General features: G+C 46.4%; 1 protein-coding gene across 1 annotated transcript in view; it reads left to right on the top strand.

Moving 5' to 3' along the window:
• Window positions 1-711: 711 nt before the first annotated feature.
• The window catches only part of LOC143286388 (uncharacterized), a 16,879-nt gene continuing 3,235 nt past the window's right edge, over window positions 712-14,355 (top strand). The window contains exons 1-11 of the mRNA XM_076593933.1: window positions 712-994; window positions 1,909-1,991; window positions 4,687-4,913; window positions 5,763-5,970; window positions 7,773-7,879; window positions 8,282-8,487; window positions 8,727-8,898; window positions 9,879-10,047; window positions 11,000-11,097; window positions 11,897-12,038; window positions 14,100-14,182. Of these exons, the coding sequence (XP_076450048.1) occupies window positions 978-994; window positions 1,909-1,991; window positions 4,687-4,913; window positions 5,763-5,970; window positions 7,773-7,879; window positions 8,282-8,487; window positions 8,727-8,898; window positions 9,879-10,047; window positions 11,000-11,097; window positions 11,897-12,038; window positions 14,100-14,182 (1,512 nt within the window). The 5' untranslated portion in view covers window positions 712-977. The remainder of the gene's footprint in view (window positions 995-1,908; window positions 1,992-4,686; window positions 4,914-5,762; window positions 5,971-7,772; window positions 7,880-8,281; window positions 8,488-8,726; window positions 8,899-9,878; window positions 10,048-10,999; window positions 11,098-11,896; window positions 12,039-14,099; window positions 14,183-14,355) is intronic.

The raw sequence follows: 14,355 nt of genomic DNA, 5'->3' as shown, positions 1-14,355 counted from the left end.
CCAGATCGACAAGTGCCCATTTCTGACTTGACGATGTATGTGGGGCAGGCTTTACGAACAAGCGGCAAAACTCGAGCTTCTGTGTGCTTCTGGGGGGGGGGTGACCTACCTACCTACTTTCATGATCTCATTTCTCTTTCAGCGTTATCAGTCTGTGACCTTGACAGTGAGACAGTCGGTGTGCCGCACGCGAGGACACCTCCCAGTCAGTTTTGCACCCCTGGCGGAGATTTCGCGATTCCACTTGTTTGGAAAACATGGTTCGGGTCAGGAGGACCATAGCATTATCCCCCCCCCCCCACACACACACACTCTCTCTTGCATTTCTTGATGAATGTTCATTGGATGGTTTGGCTTGGGGGCCACTGAAGAATCGCTGTCGGTAGCATCAGTCGGGCCTGCCCAGAACAACTTCAGTGGTTGGAGATACGGTTGTTTTCGGGAGAGCGAAATATGTATGTATGTATGTATGTATGTATGTATGTATGTATGTATGTATGTATATGTGCACACACACATACACACACACACACACTAATCCCCCCCCCCCGCACCCCCCTCCCCAAGGATCACTGAGACAAAAAAAAGACCCCCCCCCCCCCCCCCCCCCCCCCCCAAAGAAGAAACCACACATTATGCCCGCGTTTTTATCGTTTGCCCGCGATGCGATGGCACGACATCACTCTTACACCATACAACACGCTGGAAACAGGCTGACGAGTGCTTCTCTAAACTTCGCAGTCGCTGACATACCTCCGTCCGTGTACTCAGTGTTCTCTCTGCACGCAGCTGGGTCGTGGTGACTTCAGATAACTTCTTCAGTCACTCCTGTGTGTTCAGGATATCTGACCTTGGTGGCTGAATTATTATCTATTGGCTTTGCGAGTCGATAGTGCGAACGTTTGGGGGGAGAGTTTGTTTCGTTGTGTCATCAGTGTGTTGCTGCAGTGTGCTGGTTTCCAAGGTTGCGGAGTGTTATGAGGGTGTTGCTGAGGTCAGTTGTGTGTGTGTGTGTGTGTGTGTGTGTGTGTGTGTGTGTGTTGCTGAGGTCAGTTGTGTGTGTGTGTGTGTGTGTGTGTGTGTGTGTGTGTGTGTACACAGTGTGTGTGTATATGTGTGTGCACACAGTGTGTGTGTGTGTGTGTGTGTGTGTGTGTGTATACATGTGTGTGTGTGTGTGTGTGTGTGTGTGTGTTGCTGAGGTCAGTTGTGTGTGTGTGTGTGTGTATGTGTGTGTGTGTGTGTGTGTGTCTGTGTCTGTGTGTGTACACAGTGTGTGTGTATATGTGTGTGTACACAGTGTGTGTGTGTGTGTGTGTGTGTGTGTGTGTGTTGCTGAGGTCAGTTGTGTGTGTGTGTGTATGTGTGTGTGTAAACAGTGTGTTTTGTGTGTGTGTGTGTGTGTGTGTGTGTGTGTGTGTGTGTCCACAGTGTGTGTGTGTGCGTGCGTGCGTGCGTGCATGTGTGTATGCATGTGTATACCTGTGTGTGTATGTGTGTGTGTGTGTGCGTGCGTGCAAGTGTGTATGTGTTCGTGTGTGTATGTATGCGTGAGCGCGCGTGTGCGTGCATGTGTGTATGCGAGTGAGTATGCATGTATGTGTGTTTGTTTGTGTGTGTGTGTGTGTGTGTGTGTGTGTGTGTGTGTGTGTGTGTGTGTGTGTACGTGTTTGTGTGTGTGCGTACTTGCGTGCGCATGTGTTTTTGTGTTTTTATGTATGTGTGCATATATATATATATATATATATATATATGTATGTGTGTGTGTGTGTGTGTTTGTTTGTGTGTGTTTACATGTGTGTTTACATGTGTGTGTGTGTGTGTTTACATGTGTGTGTGTGTGTGTGTGTGTGTGTGTGTGTGTGTGTGTGTGTGTGTTTTAATGTTCACGCGTTTGCTTCCCAACAGTTCCAGAATGCAGAGCTATCTACGTGTTCCTGGAATCGTGAGATGTTTGGCACAGGTTCGCGTTACCTCACAACGATATAACGGTGAATATCTTTCTGTCTGTCTGCCTGCCTGCCTGCCTGTCTGTTTTTCTGTTTGTCTGCCTATCTGCTTGTCTGCCTGCCTGCCTGCCTATCTGTCTGTCTGTCTGCCTGCCTGCCTGCCTGTCTGTATTTCTGTCTGTATTGCGTGGCAATGTGATTCCAGGTCTTCGTGTTCGTCCTGTTGAATATGTATATGGTTGTTGTTGTTGTTGTTGTTTATTTGTCTCTGTGTTATATGATGTGCGCCAATGTGGTCGTGTTTCTCTCTTTCTGTCTCTCTCACTCTGCGCGCGCGCGTGTGTGTAGGAAGGAATTCTGTTTAATGTCCCATTACACATACTGGTGATTGTAGACATTTTTTGTCAAAGTATTGATTTTCACATTTGACTATTACGGTTAAAAAGGTATGAATGGAGGTGGAGCGGTGTTGAACAATGAGTTTGGAGACACAGGGTTGAAGAAGGGACGGATGAAAGATAGATCATTGAAATAAATATTTAAGTACAGTTAAATAAAATCCTTTAACTCACTCAGTACGACCAGTCCTCTCTTCTCCTCTACACAGACCCCTCGGATGTCCAGTGGGTGTCTGAATGACCCAACCTTTAGCTTCCGTCGTCAGAATTGTGGTATTCTTTGTAACATTCACCTCTTCAGTATAAGAGCCTTCCGCTTGCAATATTTTGATGATGGTAACTGGGGTGAAACGCTGTTAACGTCGTCTCTTTCGCCGTTCGTATGGAGAGAGTTAATGGACATCGTAAAAGACAGGTCACTGGTGAACACTGGGTCCGAAGTCCAACAACTTCTTCTTCGTTCAGGGGCTACAACTCCCACGCTCACTCGTATGTACACGACGAGTAAGCTTTTGCGTGGATGACCGTTTTTACCCCGCCATGTCGGCAGCCATATTCCGTTTTCGGGGGTGTCTAACACCTAACCAGAACGACTCTGCCACGGCCGGTGCTTTCTATGAAGTAATGTTTGATTATACATTGGGTTCGCAGTTTGCAGCTCCAGTTGTGTGATTTTATTGCACATTTCATACTGTATATTCTGCGACTGCTCACAGAAGAAGAGGAGAAGCATGAGGATGGGTGGTGGGTGTGTGTGTGTGTGTGTGTGGGTGGGGGGTGGGGGGGGGGCTGAAAGAGTATAAAGATGAAAACTTCAGACAATAAGAACGGTCACAATACAACAACAACAACAACAAAATAATAAATAAAATAAAAATGATAATAAAAAGGATGGGTGTGGGGGGAGGGGGGGAATTGGAGGAAGGAAGACATTTAAAAAAAAGAGTCAAAGAAAAGAAAAAGAGAAGAGAAAGAATGGAGGGAGAAAGGGACGAAGAAAGGAAAAGAAAAAGAAGAAAAAAGAATGGGAGGAAAGGTAGAAAGAAGAAGGAAAGAAGGAATAAAGTGATTAGAAGGACGAGGAGAAAGAGAGAGAGAGGGAGAGAGAGAGGGAGAGGGAGAGAGAGAGAGAGAGAGAGAGGGAGGGAGGGAGAGAGAGAGGGAGAGAGAGGGAGAGAGAGAGAAAGAGAGGGAGGGAGAGAGAGAGGGAGAGAGAGAGAGGGAGAGAGAGAGAGAGAGAGAGGGAGAGAGAGAGAGAAGGAGAGTAGAGAGGGAGAGAGAGAGAGGGAGGGAGAGAGAGAGAGAGAAAGAGAGAGGAGAGGAGAGAGGGAGAGAGAGAGGGGAGGGAGAGAGAGAGAGAGAGGGAGAGGGGGAGAGAGAGAAACAAACAGACAGACAGGACAAACACAGAAACAGAGACAGGGAGCGGGAACAGAGATAGACAGAGACACAGACAGAGGGAAAAACAAAAAGAAAGAGGAAATGCTGATGAAGACGAAGAGACAGAGACAGTCACAATATGAAGCATTGTTATGTCACACATGTCTTTTGGCCCCCAAAGGGACGGGAGCGATAGGCCCAGAATGCTATACACGTGTGACACTGACAAACGAAGACGCGTGGAAACTGACGACCTGGATATGCTTCAAGGGCAGATAAAGGAGGACCACGACCATTCTCAGTTATGGCGAACTTCTGGCAGCAAAAGGCGTTTTCATTTCCTTCACTAAAAAACCCCGAAATATTCTTTAAAAATACATTATATTGTGCTTTGAAAATAACGCCTTAGAAATTAAATTTTTGCCTTTTTTGACGCCTATAAAATCTAATCTGAATACAAATAATAAAACAAACCAAGAAACAAAAACTATTACACACACACACACACACACACACACACACACTGCAAAACGAATATTAAAGCAGAACATTTGTACTTTCTTTTCGTCACTAAACGAAAAGCTGAGCTGGAGAAAGAAACTGTTGTACTGTATCGTATTGTATTGTTTCTTGTCGCGACATATGATTATCTCCCTGTGATATTCGGGCCCAATAAAAATCTCGGTCTTTAACAAAATAATAAACAATAATGGTTTATTCTTCTTTTTTTTCCAGGCCATCTGGCCCATATGAACAGGAGAAATGCTTGAAGATAACAAAAGATATAAAGTGAATGAAAAAAGAGAAGTTTTTACTCCTAAAATCACGTGCACATCAAAAGACACACGTAAGTATATTTTACAGTAGTTGTAAGTTTACTTTCACTTTCTAAGTTTCATTACAGTTAAGTTTTATTACAAAATCTCGGTCTGTATACGTGTGTGTTTTTTTTCTTGCAGGGACCATCCTGTGCCTTTCCCAGAGTTCCAGTTACCGGAAGTCACACAGTCATGTGACCCGCTGGTGTCAAGGTCACGGCAGACAGCTGAGTACGTACGTCGGTACAACGTCGGATGACGTCAGCAAGATCGTGCGCAGTCCCTTCCCAGAAATCAGCGTTCCCGAGCAGTCTTTTGCCGAGTTTGTCTTCTCCACTGTTTCACAATACAGAGACAGGCCTGCTCTGGTGAGCCTGCGATAGTTTGGAGTCTTGGTGTGTGGCTAGTGTTCTACGTCTGTGTGTGTGTCTGTGTGTATATGTAACTGCGTGTCTGTATGTCTGTGTGTCTCTTTCTGTATCTCTAAGTCTTTGTATGTGTTTGTTTCTTTCTCTGTCTCTGTCTGTTTCCTTTTTGTCTTTGTCTCTGTATCTCTCTCTGTTTGCCTGTCTGTCTTTATCTTTCTCTCCTTCTTTGTTTGGGAATAATGTAGAGTCACGTGCTTCTGTCTGTTCTTTGTTCTCCCCACCCCCCTCCACCCAGCCCCTCCATCTTTCCCTGTCTCTCATCAAGGAGAAGAATGCAAGACGATCACGATCACATGGTTTGCTGCAGTTCCTAAAAGAACAAAGAAAAAGGTCCCAAATGCAGAGGCACTGATAAGGTTAAGTTAAAGGTTAAAGGTTAAAGGTCCTATAGCCTTTTACGGCCATCCAGGCAGTGAATTCATATCCACTGTGTCTAGGACTCGACATAGGAAGGCAGTGAATTCATCACATCCACTGTGTCTAGGACTCGACATAGGAAGGCAGTGAATTCATCACATCCACTGTGTCTAGGACTCGACATAGGAAGGCAGTGAATTCACATTCACTGTGTCTAGGACTCGACATAAGAAAGGGGAAGGGGGGTTGGGGGGGGGACCTAATCCTCTCCTTCCGTCGTTTTAACCTTCCCCAACCAAGCAGGTACCCATTCACACCTGGGTAAAGTGTGGAAATCAGAGTAAAGTGACTTTCCCAAGAAGACTGTCTTGTGAGACAGATGGATGTCACTGCTACATGCATGATGTATTGATTGACTGATTGTTACGACAGGTGGACCACCTGACAGGACAGCAGTGGACCTTCACTCAGATGAAAGATGCCGCAGTGCGAGTGGCCAGTGGTCTGTGCAGACTGGGATTAGGCCGTGGTGACACGCTGCTCCTGCTGTCCTACAACTGTCCGCAATTCGCGATACTCTTCTTGGCCTGTGCTGCTGCGGGAATCATCGTCTCCACTGCCAACCCCATGTACACCCCTGGTATTCATGCACTTGGTTTTGTTTCTATCGACTGTAGTTAACGTTTTTCTATTTCAATCCTCTCTCTCTCTCCCTCCCTCTCTTTATCTCTACTTTTCCGTCTGTCTATCTGTCTCTCTTGCTCTGTCTTCCGTGTCTAGCGAAGTACATAAGCCATAAATTATCAATTATCATGAATAAATATAACAGATGAAAGACAACAGATGGAATTAAATCACAAGAAACAGCACTTACAGTGCAACAAATTTGAAATACTTAGAACAGGAAAGGGGAGGTTACCACTTCAAAAAGACAATGGCCGAATGAATGTCACCCGCATATTTGTATCCGTATCTCTCTGTCGTGTCCTGTAGAGGCCAATGATCTGCTTTCCTATCCTATCCTGCACTCTCTCACCTTGTCCTGTCCCGCTGTATACAGTGGTGCTGGCACGAATGATATAGATTTCAGGACAGCAACATCCTGTCTTGTTCTGTCCTCTTGTCCACAGAGGAGCTGGCTGAAGATGCCAGCATGCTCAAGAATGTTCAGCCCTGTCCCGTCCTGTCCTGTCCTGTCCTGTCCTGTCCTGTCCTGTCCTGTCCTGTCCTGTCCTGTCCTGTCGTGTCCTGTCCTGTCCTGCCATGTCCTGTCCTGCACTGTCCTGTCCTGTCCTGTCTTATCCTTTCCTGTCTTCCTGTCCACAGTGGAACTGGCTTGGGGACTATAGATGTCACGATTCTCGGGAATATCCTGTCCTATCTTACCATACCCTGTCCTGTTTTTCTTGTCCTGCTATGTCCTGTCTTGTCCTGTACGGTTACGTAGTGCCCCTTTCTGTCGTATTCTGTCCTGTCATGTTGAGTTCTCTCCTCTCTCGGCCTGATCTGTTGTGTCCTGTTCAATGTTGTCCTGTCCCCTGTTCTATCTTGTCCCCCTGTCCTGTCCTGTCTCCCTGTCCTGTCCTGTCTTTCTGTCCTCTCTCCCTGTCCTGTCCTGTCTTCCTATCCTGACCTGTCTCCCTGACCTGTCTCCCTGTCCTGTCCTGTCCTATCTCCCTGTCCTGTCCTGTCCAGTCCCCCTGTCCTGTCCTGTCTCCCTGTCCTGTCCTGTCTTTCTGTCCTCTCTCCCTGTCCTGTCCTGTCTTCCTATCCTGTCCTGTCTCCCTGTCCTGTCCCTGTCCTACCCTGTCCTGTCTCCCTGACCTGTCTCCCTGTCCTGTCCTGTCCTGTCTCCCTGTCCTGTCCTGTCCAGTCTCCCTGTCCTGTCCTGTCTCCCTGTCCTGTCCTGTCTCCCTGTCCTGTCCTGTCCTGTCTCCCTGTCCTGTCCTGTCTCCCTGTCCTGTCCTGTCTTCCTGTCCTGTCCTGTCTCCCTGTCCTGTCCTGTCCTACCCTGTCCTGTCTCCCTGACCTGTCTCCCTGTCCTGTCCTGTCCTGTCCTGTCCTGTCCTGTCTCCCTGTCCTGTCCTGTCCTGTCTCCCTGTCCTGTCCTGTCCTGTCTCCCTGTCTCCCTGTCCTGCCCTGTCTCCCTGTCCTACCCTGCCCTGTCTCCCTGTCCTATCCTGTCCAGTCTCCCTGTCCAGTCTCCCTGTCCTGTCCTGTCTCCCCGTCCTGTCCTGTCTCCCTGTCCTGTCTCCCTGTCCTGCCCTGTCTCCCTGTCCTATCCTGCCCTGTCTCCCTGTCCTGTCCTGTCTCCCTGTCCTGCCCTGTCTCCCTGTCCTACCCTGCCCTGTCTCCCTGTCCTGTCCTGTCTCCCTGTCCTACCCTGCCCTGTCTCCCTGTCCTGTCTCCCTGTCCTACCCTGCCCTGTCTCCCTGTCCCCAGAGGAACTGGCACGACAGCTACAGATGTCAGGATGCACGGCGATAGCAGTCGGGGAGGACCTGGTCCCTTCCGTCCAAGCCGCTCGTCAGCATGACCCCACTCTGCAGGTAAGGTCAAGGTCAGCCAGGTACGTTCAAGGTCAGAATGAAAGAGAGGCATTGATGGATGTAGATATGTTTTCAACTGAATGGATGACATTCGCATACCAGCTTGTTCTCAATCTCTTTTAGTTAAAATGTTTACGGGTTTATTGTTGTGTTCCCCCCCCCCCGCTCTCTCTCTCTCTCTCTCTCTCTCTCTCTCTCTGTGTGTTCAATCCATATTTATGAACAGTGTGATATGAATAGGGTGTCCCAAATATTTGATGTTTGATTAATCGAGGAATGTTAAAATACTGCTACCCCTCCCTCTCATTCATCATATATGTACACAGCAGATCCCTTTGTCCTTTGGTTTCAGTCTTGTATGATACCACAACAGTTTCTCTCAAAATACAACTATTTCTTCAGCTCAAACAGATCGTGATAGGAAAGGCGGAAGGCTACATGCCATTTTCAGCCTTGCTGGAGGATGATGGGAAGGCGTTTCCGGAGAACACGGACTTCCGGCCCAAAGAAGACATATTTGCACTTCCCTACTCCAGTGGTACTACAGGACTGCCCAAAGGCGTCATGCTGACTCACACCAACGTCGTCGCGAATATTCTGCAGCAGCAGTGAGTGGCTTGCTTGTGTATTCGTAATTTAACAAAAAATCATGATTACGCTGTTTGCTGGTGTCTAAAAAAGCTAGTTAGGTACACAATGGGATAATTGCTTTTGTACAGAATACGAACTGGGTGCAGAAGCATAAGAAAAGATGTGTGGAATGATAAATAATGTCCGTGTGCACCTTCCCACACACCAACATCCACACCAATACCCACCCACCCACCCCTTATCTGTGTTGCCCCAGGGGAATGACGGTGGGGGAGGAGGGGGAGGGGAGACTGCTGAATGTCTTACCACTGTACCACATCTACGGTCTGGTGGCTTCCCTGTGGGCTGCTCTGTGTTCAGGCAACACTGTCGTCACCCTGTCTCGTTTCCATCCTCAGCACTTCCTGGACGCCATCCAAACACATCACGTAAGTAACCTCATCTCTCATGTTCTGTAAACTTTGCCAAGGCATTCAACGTGGTTGACTACATGTACACTCTTATAATCCTATAATTTATGGTGCTTTCTATTAACACCTAAGATCTTATGTCATTATTCTCTGATAACAAAAAGAATGTCGATATTAATGAATCTAAGTCTGCGCTTTTGCCTGTTAAGTAGGGTGTACCTCAAGGCTGTGTTCTTGGTCAAATGCTATTTTCAGTATATATTTACCTCTGTATCTAACACTTTGTCAGATGTTTGCAGGTGATACACTCCTACATGCCAATTATTGTAATACTAAAACGATATATCCTTTGTTAAGCTCGGTTTGTGCTAAATATTTAAACACAGAAAACCAACGTTATAATGATCACATCCAAAAGATGTGTAAAGACTTCTCTGATGACTTTTTCCCTTATTACATCAATGATGAAAGGGTGAACTTAGAAACCACACACACAAAAACAACAACAATAACAAAAACTGTGAGCAACGAGTTAAGAAAAAAATATCATCTCCTCGCAATCCACCAAGCTCCAGAGTCCCTCACTCTATGAACAAAGACGAAACAGCGTTCGGTGCCTCGATAGATATGATCCGGCCGTTACAAACAATACTAATTTTTTAAATCTGGCATAAAAGAATGATACCTTATTTTCCAGTGCTTTATACTAAACCTCTTCACATTCATTGCTCGTTTACTGGCAGGAAAGAGAGAGAGAGAGAGAGAGAGAGAGAGAGAGAGAGAGAGAGAGAGAGAGAGAGAGAGAGAGAGAGAGCGCTCAGAACTCAAGCTGAAAACGTTTCTTGTTCAAGGATTAAGATTTTAGGTATGGCCAATTGTTACAATCTACCCTTGAGAGAGAGAGAGAGAGAGAGAGAGAGAGAGAGAGAGAGAGACAGACAGACAGACAGACAGACAGACAGACAGACTGGCTGGGAACTCTTGTGGCCTGATTTCAGATCACCACCCTCCACCTGGTGCCCCCTCTGGTGCTGTTCCTGGCCAAGGAGCCCCAGGTGCTGAACTACGACATCTCCAGTGTCCACAAAGTGATCTGCGCTGCGGCACCACTGGGTTGCGGCATCAGTGAGGAGTTTGCTGCCCGTTCCTCGGCCCTGCTGATGCAAGGTGGTCATGTGTGTGTGTGTGTGTGTGTGTGTGTGTGTGTGTGTGTGTGTGTGTGTGTGTGTGTGTGATAATTCCTTATGAAACGGGGCCATTATATATTCTTGTTTTTTTTGTTTTTATTTTTTATCAGTTATCGACATATGGTAACCTATTTTTCCTAGTCTGTGTTTTTATCGATATTTTATTTTACCTGTGTGCATAGCTGTCAGAGATTTGTGGACACAGGTGAAGCCAACAGTGGTTGCGTGCACGTGCGTGTCTGTGTGTCTGATGGGCGCCTGCGCGCATGTACTGTGAGCACGTGACTGAATGGTATGTACAACACCACGAATTTCACTTAGAGAAAAGATGAATGAAAAACATTGGATTTAAATTATGTGCAACAGATAAGTGATGTGTGGTATTGTATTGTATGGTATAACATGGCGTTGTATTGTATTATATTGTATGATATATCATGGTATTGTATTGTATCATAATGTATTGTATTGCATTGTATTGTTGTGTTGTGTTGCGTTCTTTTTTGTCAACAGATTTCTATGTGTGAAACTTGGACTGCTGTCCTAGAAAAGAGCGCTTCGTCAAGAGCAATGCCACACATTGCTTTTCCTTTCTTTTCTTTGTGCGAGTGTGTTTGTTGAACTATCAAAGCACATGAAGGTGTTTTTTTTCTTCAGAATTTTGCAAGGGACTATCCTTTTGGTGCTGCGGGTTCATTTACGTGCGGAAATTGCATACTGCACAGAGGACCTGGGTTTATTGTCTCATCCGAATGGTTAGCACCCAGACGCCCACTAAAAGTCAAGTGGAGGAGGGGTGGGGAAGCAAACATCTCGGTTCGCATATGGGATTGGAACCCGTGGACACTCGTTTCCTAGTTTGGCACGTGGCCACCGGGCCACCAGTGCACGTGGATGGTGATTCACGTCCATAGCTGTGCTCTTGTCCCCAGGGTACGGCCTGACAGAAACCAGCCCCATCACACACATCAACAACCCACCCGTCAAAATGGGCACCATTGGCCACGTGGTCACCATGACTGAAGCCAAGGTCAGCTGTCAAGGTCATTCTGTCGGTCAGTCAGTGTTGTGTATCATCAGTTGTTGTTTTTAACTCGTTGAATCACTCAGTGTCTCTCAGTGTCTCTGTGTCTCTCAGTGTACCTCAGTGTCTCTCAGTGTACCTCAGTGTCTCTGTGTCTCTCAGTGTACCTCAGTGTCTCTCAGTGTACCTCAGTGTCTCTCAGTGTACCTCAGTGTCTCTCAGTGTCTCTCAGTATACCTCAGTGTCTCTCAGTGTACCTCAGTGTCTCTCAGTGTACCTCTGTGTCTCTCAGTGTCTCTCAGTGTACCTCAGTGTCTCTCAGTGTACCTCTGTGTCTCTCAGTGTCTCTCAGTGTACCTCAGTGTCTCTCAGTGTACCTCTGTGTCTCTCAGTGTCTCTCAGTGTACCTCAGTGTCTCTCAGTGTACCTCTGTGTCTCTCAGTGTCTCTCTGTGTCTCTCAGTGTACCTCTGTGTCTCTCAGTGTACCTCAGTGTCTCTCAGTGTACCTCTGTCTCTCAGTGTACCTCAGTGTCTCTCTGTGTCTCTGTGTCTCTGTGTTTCTCAGTGTCTCTCAGTGTACCTCAGTGTCTCTCAGTGTACCTCAGTGTCTCTCAGTGTACCTCTGTGTCTCTCAGTGTACCTCAGTGTCTCTCAGTGTACCTCAGTGTCTCTCTGTCTCTCAGTGTACCTCAGTGTCTCTCAGTGTACCTCAGTGTACCTCTGTCTCTCAGTGTACCTCAGTGTCTCTCAGTGTACCTCAGTGTACCTCAGTGTACCTGTGACCCCTGACTGGCTGTGTCCCAGATCGTGGACGAGAACACGGGGGAGGCGCTGGGTGCTGGTCAGACAGGGGAGCTGTGCGTGCGAGGACCTCAGGTGATGAAGGGATACTTCAACAACCCCCAGGCCACTCAGGACACCATTGTGGACGGCTGGCTGCGTACAGGTAAGGGACAGCACGTCATTGGTAAGGTACAGGTAAGGGACAGCACATCATTGGTAAGGTACAGGTAAGGGACAGCACATCATTGGTAAGGTACAGGTAAGGGACAGCACATCATTGGTAAGGTACAGGTAAGGGACAGCACCTCATTGGTAAGGTACAGGTAAGGGACAGCACATCATTGGTAAGGTACAGGTAAGGTACAGCACATCATTGGTAAGGTACAGGTAAGGGACAGCACATCATTGGTAAGGTACAGGTAAGGGACAGCACATCATTGGTAAGGTACAGGTAAGGTACAGCACCTCATTGGTAAGGTACAGGTAAGGGACAGCACATCATTGGTAAAGTACAGGTAAGGGACAGCACCTCATTGGTAAGGTACAGGTAAGGGACAGCACATCATTGGTAAAGTACAGGTAAGGTACAGGTAAGGTACAGCACATCATTGGTAAAGTACAGGTAAGGGACAGCACATCATTGGTAAGGTACAGGTAAGGTACAGCACATCATTGGTAAGGTACAGGTAAGGTACAGCATATCATTGGTAAGGTACAGGTAAGGTACAGGTAAGGGACAGCACATCATTGGTGAGGTACAGGTAAGGTACAGGGGTGGCGAAAAGTTAAGGACCAGTTCAATGAATGGAGGCATTTTTCATGAAATAGTTTAAAAGATAACGGAGAGATGATTTGAATTCTGCATGCTTCATAGGGTCTACCACTGACCTTTCAATGAACACGCAAACAGCTGTGTAAGGCACACCTGCACCATTAACAGCTGGAACAAGAGAGGCAAGGCCTTCAAGACTCACTTGTGATAAATTAAGTCCCCTAGCATTAATTATAGAGTAATTTCCCTTCTTTACTATCTGCACCAAAACGTTTGCAAAATAAATAAAAATTCCATGCTTAGCAAAAAAAAGTTCCTGTTTGAACAAAAAAATGATAATAATGACTCCTCTTGTTGTTGTGTCAGAATAAGAGGTCAAATTGCCAAGTTTAGAGAATACAAAAAAATATAAATATAACAGTAAATGCAGTTTGTATATAATTAGGCTTCTTTTTTATTTTTTTTGTGCCCATCCCAGAGGTGCAATATTGTTTTAAACAAGATGACTGGAAAGAACTGAATTTTTCCTATTTTTATGCCAAATTTGGTGTCAACTGACAAAGTATTTGCAGAGAAAATGTCAATGTTAAAGTTTACCACGGACACGCAGACACACAGACACATGGACACACACACACACACACACACACACACACACACAGACAACCGAACACCGGGTTAAAGCATAGACTCACTTTGTTCACACAAGTCAGTCAAAAATGCATTTGAAAAATCAATATTTCAGCCAACGATACACAATTGTTCAGTGGTTTATAAACGATAGATGTGCTTGTTCAGTGCAAGTGCTTGTTCAGTGTAAAGTGCTTGTTCAGTGCAAGTGCTTGTTCAGTGTAAAGTGCTTGTTCAGTGCAAGTGCTTGTTCAGTGTAAAGTGCTTGTTCAGTGCAAGTGCTTGTTCAGTGTAAAGTGCTTGTTCAGTGCAAGTGCTTGTTCAGTGTAAAGTGCTTGTTCAGTGCAAGTGCACGTGCAGTGTAAAGTGCTTGTTCAGTGTAAAGGGCTTGTTCAGTGCAAGTGCTTGTTCAGTGTAAAGTGCTTGTTCAGTGCAAGTGCTTGTTCAGTGTAAAGGGCTTGTTCAGTGCAAGTGCACGTGCTATAAGACACCTGTGGCGATGTGTGCTGTATCACAGTGGCTGCATTCACCGCTTTTTGTCAGCGTCATTTCTCAGTCTCCAAGAAGAATATTGTGCACAGTTCACGTGGTCCTTAAGTTTTTGTGAACGCTGTATAACAACACGTCATCGTTTGGGGGTTTCAGTTTCTCATGAGGCGTCGCTGTGTTTGGACAAATCCATTTACGTAACATCACGTGTGTAAGTGTGTGTGTGTGTGTGTGTGTGTGTGTGTGTGTGGTGTGCTGTGGTGTGGTGCTCGCTCTCACTCTCTCATATTGTGTGTGTGTGTGTGTGTGTGTGTGTGTGTGTGTGTGTGACAGGTGACCTGGGTCACTATGACGAGGAGGGGTACTTCACCATCACTGACCGCCTCAAGGAACTCATCAAGTACAAAGGATTCCAGGTCAGTCCTTCCAGTCTGTAGATATGTATGTGTGTCTGTGTGACAGTCAATCGTGTCCGACTATGAGCACCAGAACAGCAGAGGAGGCAACTGCTGTCCCAACTATAGGAGCTATAATTTGATTATAGTGGAGACTGTCTTGTCCCACTCTCTCGGCCAAGATAGGGCTTTTG

The sequence above is a fragment of the Babylonia areolata genome, chromosome 10 (genome assembly GCF_041734735.1).
Source record: "Babylonia areolata isolate BAREFJ2019XMU chromosome 10, ASM4173473v1, whole genome shotgun sequence".
Lineage (NCBI taxonomy): Eukaryota > Metazoa > Mollusca > Gastropoda > Neogastropoda > Buccinidae > Babylonia > Babylonia areolata.
The sequence above is the reverse complement of the archived record's forward strand: the minus strand, read 5'-3'. Positions and strand labels throughout refer to the sequence as shown.